The sequence below is a fragment of the Cydia amplana genome, chromosome 5 (genome assembly GCF_948474715.1).
Source record: "Cydia amplana chromosome 5, ilCydAmpl1.1, whole genome shotgun sequence".
Classification (NCBI taxonomy): domain Eukaryota; kingdom Metazoa; phylum Arthropoda; class Insecta; order Lepidoptera; family Tortricidae; genus Cydia; species Cydia amplana.
The window spans coordinates 19,661,637-19,670,961 of NC_086073.1; the positions used below are offsets into that span (position 1 = coordinate 19,661,637).

A 9,325-nucleotide genomic window follows, 5' to 3' on the forward strand; every position below is an offset into this window, starting at 1 on the left:
TGCTAATGAGTTGTGTAAACAGCGTTTTTGTCGTATTATTAGGGTACAAAGCCTTGTCGACCATTTAGCACCACTTTACGTGTTTCCTGATAATTCATAATAATGTATACAATCACACGGGTATTATAATGTATCATTGTGTAGTGATCATGATAAGTGGTGTCGTGGTGGGACGGTTAGCTGGACTGATTTGTGGAAAACTGTCGTATTTGATTCTTATTAAAAAAGGCTTTTACATTACAGTACAAATTTATGGTGCTACTTTCCAGAACTAGTGCGGGAAATAGCACTTTCCGTGCGAATGTCGAAAGTTTAAAGTGCCATATGTACTGTAAAACGTTGTACGATACACGTGCGAATAGGTAATTCGCAACTAGTGTCGATTTAAAACACTCCCTTCGGTCGTGTTTTAATTTATCGCCGCTCGTTTCGAATATCCTCTTTTCCGCACTTGTATCGTAAATAACTATTTAAGTAGAGTCTGTGCGGAAAGAGAAGAGTCGTGGAATTTATTGGGCCCCATACATTCCAGGCAGACAGACTTTCGCGTTTATAATATTAAATAGGTATTCCAGAGCTTCATGTAAATGTGCCAATTACTTTTCAATACCTCTCGACCTCGACCTTCCATCAACTTAACATCTAGCAATAAACCCACCAGTAGGTAACCGCAATCGATATCCCAAACTGAAATAGAGTCATGGACGGTTTACTTTGCCGCGCGAATCTATAGCTCGATGTAAGTAGTTCGGTTTCATTTAGGTTACCACCCGGGGTTAACCGGTTAAACCGTTACTCCAGTGTCAGATTGTACTGGTAACCATAGTAAATCTAGGTTTAACTGGTTAACCCCGGGTTAGTGAAATAGCAAGTTCAACAGCCAATTGCAATTGCCCAAAAGTTTCACAGACAAAATACAACGACTTTTTCTACAAGATAAAGTTCTCTAAGGTAATAAAATAGTAACATGGAACAGTTTTAGGAGTTCATAAAATATTGTTTCATGCTATTTGTAAAAGTCGGTAATGTAAATAAATCCCAGGTTTGTAAATTATATTTAAACGTCTGCGATATGATTTACACTACATAGCTACAGTTTTGTTTGTTTAACTCGTATTATGGTTTATGTAAAAAATTGAGCGAGGCCGAGCAGAAAAGATGTTGGTTTTCTATTCTGGGTCGGTTGCGCTACCTACTACTGTAGGTAGCCTAGAATCTAACGCTAAGGTTTTACGAAAAAAAAGTTGATAGAATTGTGTGTGAGATGATGATGTTATTGTCTGTACGAGTACATACCTACTTTTGCAGCTCGCTGCACCTGTATTATTATTTTCAGAATTTCTACTAGTTTGAAGTTAAAATGCATCAATACACAGATTTAGTCGCAATTGCCTTTTATGTACCATCCTGATTAAAACGGCAGAAACAGAAATTAAGTTCTTGCATTTTCCGGTATGGCGATGGCGATTGGCGACTGTACCAGAAAATGCAAGAGTTTAATTTCTGTTTCTGCCGTTTCGTAATGGTCAAACGAAAGATGAGGTGGTAAAAATGAGACCGTAGAACCAATTCAAAAGAGCGTTTCTTTTATTTTTTGCATAGCGTAAAAAAATGTCCCAGAGTTTTTTCCTATTGTGTTACCATTTCCCCATATACTTTGTATGGTGGTAACAAAAAGGAAAGTTTGAAAAATGTATGGAAATTTTAGGACACTTTTTTCCCATAAGGATGAAAAGGGCTCGCGACCCTGACTAGAAATAACACAAAAGTGGCAAAAAAATTCACATTATATAAAAATGCCAAAAAATAAAAGAAACGCTCAAAAAATATTTGCACGAGCAATTAAGGACCGAGTGTTTTTTTTATTTCCAGGTGTAATCGGTCTGATCTACCTGGTGATGTACATCTGCATCATCATCTTCTTCTCCATCTGCATGTGTGGGTTGCTCGCCACCATGGATGAGCGAGTGCCGTACTTCCAGCTCGCTGACTCTATCATAGGTAAGTTTAAGATAGAGATCTTTATTTTGCATCCAATGTACATATTTATATTACATACACAGACAAGACATCCTCTAGACTGAGCATAGTAACGCTACCCCCTCTGCCAGAAATATACGGTAGTTTTACTCCATCTTCGAGTCAAAGTGTCTTTGTGTGACGTCCGTGTGTTTGAACGGACCAATCACGGCACGGGACTCGCTCGCCTCGTCCCCCGCACCCCAGTATTTTTGGCAGCATCGGTTTCATGAAATAATTGCTCTAAACTCCGTCTAGAGGATTCCTAGTCTATGATTACATACGAGTAGACTACATACATATACCATTTTTTTTTATAACATACTATAATCCGAACGCTTCGCCAGTCCGTACAGGGGGTATTTTTTTGAAGTTCGGATTATCGAGGCCCTACTGTAGTAACAGTTAAGGATGACTCACACTAGACCGGGCCGTGCCCGGGTCGAGGCGTCCTTCATTGTCATTTTCTATCTGATCGATGATCACGTGGTGCTTTCCATAGAAAACGAAGAGCCGGAAGCTCCGGCCCAGCCCCGGTACGGTCTAACGTGAGTAATCCTTTACTTGGAGCTTTACAGGACTGTTTGACTGGACTAGGTTCATGTCAAACACATGCAAACGTATATAGGCGTCCTGAGGTACTCCCTTTGTTAACCGACTTCCAATTCTAAAAGGAGGTTATCAATTCGGTTGTATGTTTTTTTTATTTTTTTTTTTTTTATTTTTTTTTTATTTTTTATTTTTTTTTTATGTTTGTTACTCCATATCTCCGTCATTACTGGACCGATTTTTAAATTTTTTTTTATTTATTTTATGTATATGCATACAGATTGGTCCCGTTTTTGTCAAAACCCGGTTCTGATGATGGGATCCATGAGGAATCGAGGGAACTCCTCAAATCTTAAAGGCATACATATAGTGATTTTTGTGTTTTTATCAACAAATCAAGCATATACATTCAAAAAAGTGACATTTGATGAAGTGGAACTGCTGATGATGATCAGAACGGAACTCAGAAATAACGAAGAGGACAAACATAACGATTTGTCCTCTTCGTTATGTTTGTTAAGCAAGTTAAGTTTTTAATCCATATTTTTGTCAAGCTCGAGTTCTGATGATGGGATCCATGAGGAATCGAGGGAACTCCTCAAATCTTAAAGGCATGCGTATAGAGATTTTTGTATTTTCATCAAAAAATTAAGCATTTTCATTAAAAACTGTCGCATTTGATGCAGTGGAACTGCTGATGATGATCAGAACAGAACTCTTCAACGACGCATAGTTCACGTTAGGCGATTTGTCCTCTTCGTTATGTTTGTTAAGCAAGTTAAGTTTTTAAGCCAAATTTTTTTCAAGCTCGAGTTCTGATGATGGGATCCACAAGGAATCGAGGGAACTCCTCCAATCTTAAAGGCATGCGTATAGAGGTTTTTGTATTTTCATCAGAAAATCGAGCATTTTCATTAAAAACTGTCGCATTTGATGAAGTGGAACTGCTGATGATGATCATAACGGAACTCTTCAACGACGAATAGTTCGCATTTGGCGATTTGTCCTTTTCGTTATGTTTGTTAAGCAATTTAGGTTTTTAGGCACATTTATGTCAATCTCAAGTCCTGAACATGGGATCCATGAGGAATCGAGGGAACTCCTCAAATTTTAAAGGCATATGTATAGAATTTTATATATTTTCATCAGAAAATCAAGCATTTACATTAAAAACTGTGGGATTTGATGAAGTGGAACTGCTGATGATGATCAGAACAGAACTCTTCAACGACGCATAGTACCTACACGTTTAGTGATTTTGAATTTCGATTTTGACTTGGACTGGGCCCCGGACTTCGGACTTGGACCCGTACTCGGACTCAGACCCGGACTCGGACTCGGACCCGGGCCCGGATCTTGACCCGGAAAACCACTATGATACTTAAACTAAAAAAACACTATGATTACCATAAAATGTATAGGTACATATTACCAAATAAAGTATAAGCGCCGTTAAGTGGGTTAGGCTAGTAGTTAGAGAAGTCGGTTTTTTTCTATTAAAGATTATTTCTCATAAAGTTTTAAGTCATAAATGTAGTGTTTGTCAATTTTGTCATAATATTAGTTCATTAGTCCTAAAACTGAAACCGTTAACTTTTCTGGATTTTCGTAAGGTTATCCTATAGATAGGTTAGGTTTTTTTTTCTAAAGAAATGGAATGGAATGGATGGTTATTATGGGAAAAAGGCCCTTGCTATCAATACAGGTGACCATCTCCCTACCACTGTGAATATGAAGCTATAATAAAGTAAGACTATACTAGATAATAGAAGTCCCTAGCTAATATTTTGAGGACTTACTATTTAAAAATTACATATTCTAAATAAATATTAAGTAGTTAAATAATTAGTGGTCCTTAGTGTTCAGGCAGCAGATTTAAGGTCTGAGCACTAAGTGAAATAATGTATAAAATAAGAAGTGATCACGATTGTCATCTTTGTAAGGTCATGATTTTCACATTCCGCATAATACCAGAAATCTTAGCTCTCAGTTTTCATCAGATTTTACAAGTTAGACTTAAATCGGCTTCTACTCGTACCACTTAGATCCCGTATTCCCAATCCCGCCACATCAATCGCCAATCAAATAATTCCAATTTCCAGGAGCCAACCCTGGCATGGGACACCGTCCGCTGCTGTACGAGGAAGGGGCTCTCATCTGGTACAATGGCGACAACGACACGCAGATCAAGAGATACGTCGATAACATCAACGAGTTTCTCGCACGTATGTTTACATCTTGTTGACACGCAGTTTACACCTATTATTATTTTTATTATTGGGGTGTTGCGGGCCTTTGAGTGCCACTTCGACCAAGCTGTGATCTATTGTGACGGCCCTTTAAAGTTCACTACTAATGCCCGTTGAATCCAGGAAATTCCAGATTCTTTGGGCCGTAATGCTCTGTACCTCATAGGGTTCCAGTATGTGTCGGCCTAGGTAGGTACTTCTTTTGGACATTAGTGGTCCGCAGGAACAGAGAATGTGCATAGCAGTCTCCTCTGACGCCTGGCAGAACCTGCATATCGCTTACACCTAGCCCATTGTAGGCACTGCAGCGAGTAGGAAGCGTAGTGTAGCGTGTATAGTGTCGTAATCTAAACGGTGTTCCCACTTAGAAGAAGCGTCTGTACCTAATACGGTGATTGTTTATAATATCATTGCTATAAAGGAATTATCTCAATATTGATTAATTTTGTTAATAGATCCCTCTTCCGGAGTTCCTATAGAAGAGTAGGCCGCTTCATTCGTCTTTAAGTTTTGGTATTATTTCTTATGGTCCTCTACTATTACTGGCCTTTGTTTGATCCGCCCTAAATGCGCCGCCGACATAATGTAAACATAATGAAGAAGTATCAATTTCCAGCGTACGAGAACAAATCTCTCCTCGTGAACGGTGGAGCAAACCAGATAGATTGTGGGACCGTGAAGCCTCCTCGGGCCGAAGTCTGCTCCTTCAGCACCGACCAGCTCGGAGACTGTTCTGCTGCGAATGGCTTCGGATACAGCAATAGGATGCCGTGCCTCATCATAAAACTTAATAGGGTGTGTAAAACTACCAGCAGAGAAATAATTATTTTGTACCTCCTGAATCAAGAATGTTAAAAAGAGATCATTGTTTTCCTGAACCGTGATTTCGAGACTCGCCCTTTTCCTTTCTCCCAAACATTACAGCAGAAGTTTTTAAGCTGGTGAGGTATTCCAAATCAATTGCATACCTACCTACAACTTTATCGTGACAGAAGCGCACAATTTGACCACCACACCCGCTTAGTTACTTTTGAAAGCACGTTTCACAGAACTGGATAAAACTAAAACTTATTGTGTTTTGCAGATATACAACTGGAACCCCGAGTTCTTCGACGATCCCAACGAGCTGCCGCCCGACATGCCTCCTGACATCACCAACTATATCAACTCCACTACCTCTCCTCGTGAAGTAAGCGACTTTTACTGTTGGGTCCATTTTTGAATGAGCAATTTTTGCTGTCCCAAAGCTATATCTAATTCCAAATACATTGAATGAACAGTTCTATGAGTATATTTTTATTAGCTATGTTATAAAATCATTTGATATTTAACCAGTCGCTTTTTGGTCAATGAAAACATCGTGAGGAAACCGGACTAATCCCAATAAGCCCTAGTTTATCCTCTGGGTTGGAAGGTCAGGTGGCAGTCGCTTTCGTAATAACTAGTGCCTACGCCAATTCCTGGGATTAGTTGCCAAGCTTACCCCAGGCTCCCATGAGCCGTGGAAAAAAAACGCCGGGACAACGCGAGGAAGATGATGTCATAAAATCAACCAGATATCGAAAGGACGGTTTCAATTCTTAGTGAGAAGCGCATTAGCAAATTTACCGTCTCACGCCTCACCTATGTATATGGTTCAATATACAAATATAAATATAACATTTTAAACCTTTTTCAGCGTCGCAGAGTGTGGGTATCGTGCATGGGCGAGCGGCCGGCCGACGTCGAAGCTTTGGGTCCGCTCCGTTACTACCCGTACCCAGGGCTGGACGAGACCTTCTTCCCGTATGACAACACTCCTGGATATCTCAGCCCGCTGGTGGCTGTACAACTTCTCAAACCTAAATGTAAGTGTTATATTGTGTAAGCGACGTCTACCCTAGCTTCACTCCGCTACTACCTGGGTATGCCCAGAGCTTGATGAAACCCTCTTCCCGTATGATAACACTCCTGGATATCTGAGCCCGCTGGTGGCCGTATAGCTTCTCAAACCTACAATATAAGTAAGTGCCTTTGATGCGTTTAATTGTCTTAGTTGTATCAAGACTCTTGGTAAGAGGTAAGAAAGTTAGCTAAAGCCCCTCTTACAGATTAGTTAAAAACACATAATATTATATAGGTACATAGATTAATTGACACTCAACTATTTTTAAACTATGTAATTAACCAAGTAAATAATGAGATGAGTCTGCTAATACACATTTAAACATGGACCGCCTATCAAAACACTTCACCTCGACATACTAAAAGGACTTTAGTTTTTACCCATAGGTACCTACATCACTAATATACACATCACTTTTCAATTTGAATATGCTTTGGTTAACAACTATTTGTGTTTCCAGTGAACCAAATCATCAACATCCGCTGCCGCGCCTGGGCCCACAACATACAGTTCACCGAGAGCCTAAAGGAGCGGCTCGGCTCCACTCATCTCGAGATCATGGTCGACTGAGAACCTGGATAACTATACGATGTACGGAGACGTCAACTAATTACCTCATCATTTGATATCGACTGAAAGGCGTCAACTACTGGACTAACGGCTCGGCCACGATTTTACGCGACTGGCGACGGCGGCAGCGACACCCATAGCCACCTATGGTCGGCGTGAGGCCTGAAGCTTGGTGTTGAGCGCTCGCAAGTTCGCCTCGCTCACGGCTCGGCCACGACATTGCGCGACTGGCTTCGGCTAAGGCGACAACCATAGGTGGGAACGAAAGGTCCAATCGCTGTGTCTTACCTATAGTTATCGCTGCCGCGGTCGCAAGTCGCTCAATGTCGTGGCCGAGCCGTTATAGGCCTCCAAAATAACTGATTAAGTGCGTTTCCCTACTCTATTGGTTCCCTGAGATAAGTATGGCCTACCGCCAACATCGTAAAATCTAAAATCGTTATCAGCCTGAAATAACGTTTTCCGAATTTTCGATGTTGACAGAAGGTCCATTGGTACTTCCGCGAATCCTACTTCCAAAAATTGCATTTTCATCTAAACCGAATATAATTTCTTAAATGGAAAATATTTTCTTTTAAAGCTATTTAGTATGTTTGATACTGTGAATAAGACCGTTCCACAGAGACAATAATGCTAAATAGCTTTAAAGCATCAAGACAATTTCTGATGGCGTTTCCGATGCTAAAAATAAATGTGTGTTCCATATGTGCCTTGCTTTTATAAAATGGACAAAAAAGGACCCATAGATCCTTTTACGATTTACGATGTGTAGTTTCCAAAGGTGCCAGAGCCTATATTAAGGCTGAATTTAAATTTTGTATCTCATGGCACTTTCTCTATGTCAAGTACTTAAGCATCGAATAACATTGGTGTTTTAGTTGTTGTACTTAATTTGTATAAACTGTGTTTTTATATTCCATATAGGTACTAAAACGACAGATGGATTGGCCAGTTACTACTAAAATTACCTAGCGTTTAGTACAGATTGGTTGGGTAAATAGATGGATTGAATTGAAATGAATGGGTGATTGAATTGAAATGGAAACGATTGAATAGAACTGTCATTTTTGTACCTGGGATTTAAAAACAAGGCTTAAATGTTTCGATGATAACTAGGTTCGTAAAAAAATTAGGTACATATCCTAAAATAAAAATATTGCTTAGGTATACTTATATGCAGGTGCATGATACTCAATATTTTTACAAGATTTTTATCAATTTACAAATATTTTCGGAGATATTTAAACATATTTTCTTGACAGTTTTACAGTAGGTATATACTAAATTACTTTTTTTTAAGGCAGTAGGTACTTTTTACATAACCAGATACAAAATTTTGGGAGAGTATATTTCATAACATAAATTGCAAACGTTTTATATACTTATGCATGGAAGTCACATTGTATTTCTGTTCAATTATATTTTTATTCGTAGGTACACAAAATGTGCCAATCAACTGCTATCTGATAACTCTTCCTAATTCTTCATACTTATAATTATAATATTATAATGTTAATGTAATACTTCCTAAACAATACATATACCTACTTACGATTTGAAATTATATTTTTGACCAAAGGTGTACCTAATATATTATGTTGATGTTGTAAGGATGTTAGATCGTAAAACTTTTGTTAATAAATCTTATATTATATGGTAGAGATGAAAATATAGGAACTATAAAAATTTTCGTTGTATTATCTTTTTCTTACCCCACATGACCTTGTAACAAATAAAATAAAGAAAATCAAACTCGTTAACTAATTTTAATTCAATAAATTAGGTACATCATATACTTTATGACTTTTTTAGTCACGCTCAACATTTGGTTTCAACGGAGAAAATTCTTTTGTTTGAAAGAATTTGTAACGACTAGAAGTTACAGGTAATCACGGTTCATATCCCGGTCGATGTAAGTCTAGTGAAACTAACCGTGAATAATTTAAAACAGTCAGATCATGATCATGTGCCCATGATGCCTTCATGGTGTAACTTGACGTGTTGTTGTTGTTGTTGTTGTTGTTGTAGAAGAGTTATTATTATTATTGTGAAG

At 38.6% G+C, this 9,325-nt stretch overlaps 1 protein-coding gene across 1 annotated transcript in view; it reads left to right on the top strand.

Annotated features, from left to right (window-relative positions):
* Positions 1-7,303, top strand: part of LOC134648285 (sodium/potassium-transporting ATPase subunit beta-2-like) — a 33,440-nt gene extending 26,137 nt beyond the window's left edge. The window contains exons 10-15 of the mRNA XM_063502776.1: positions 1,873-2,001; positions 4,671-4,793; positions 5,434-5,612; positions 5,902-6,006; positions 6,496-6,664; positions 7,163-7,303. Coding sequence (XP_063358846.1) covers positions 1,873-2,001; positions 4,671-4,793; positions 5,434-5,612; positions 5,902-6,006; positions 6,496-6,664; positions 7,163-7,272 — 815 coding nt within the window. The 3' untranslated portion in view covers positions 7,273-7,303. The remainder of the gene's footprint in view (positions 1-1,872; positions 2,002-4,670; positions 4,794-5,433; positions 5,613-5,901; positions 6,007-6,495; positions 6,665-7,162) is intronic.
* The last annotated feature ends 2,022 nt before the right edge of the window (positions 7,304-9,325 follow it).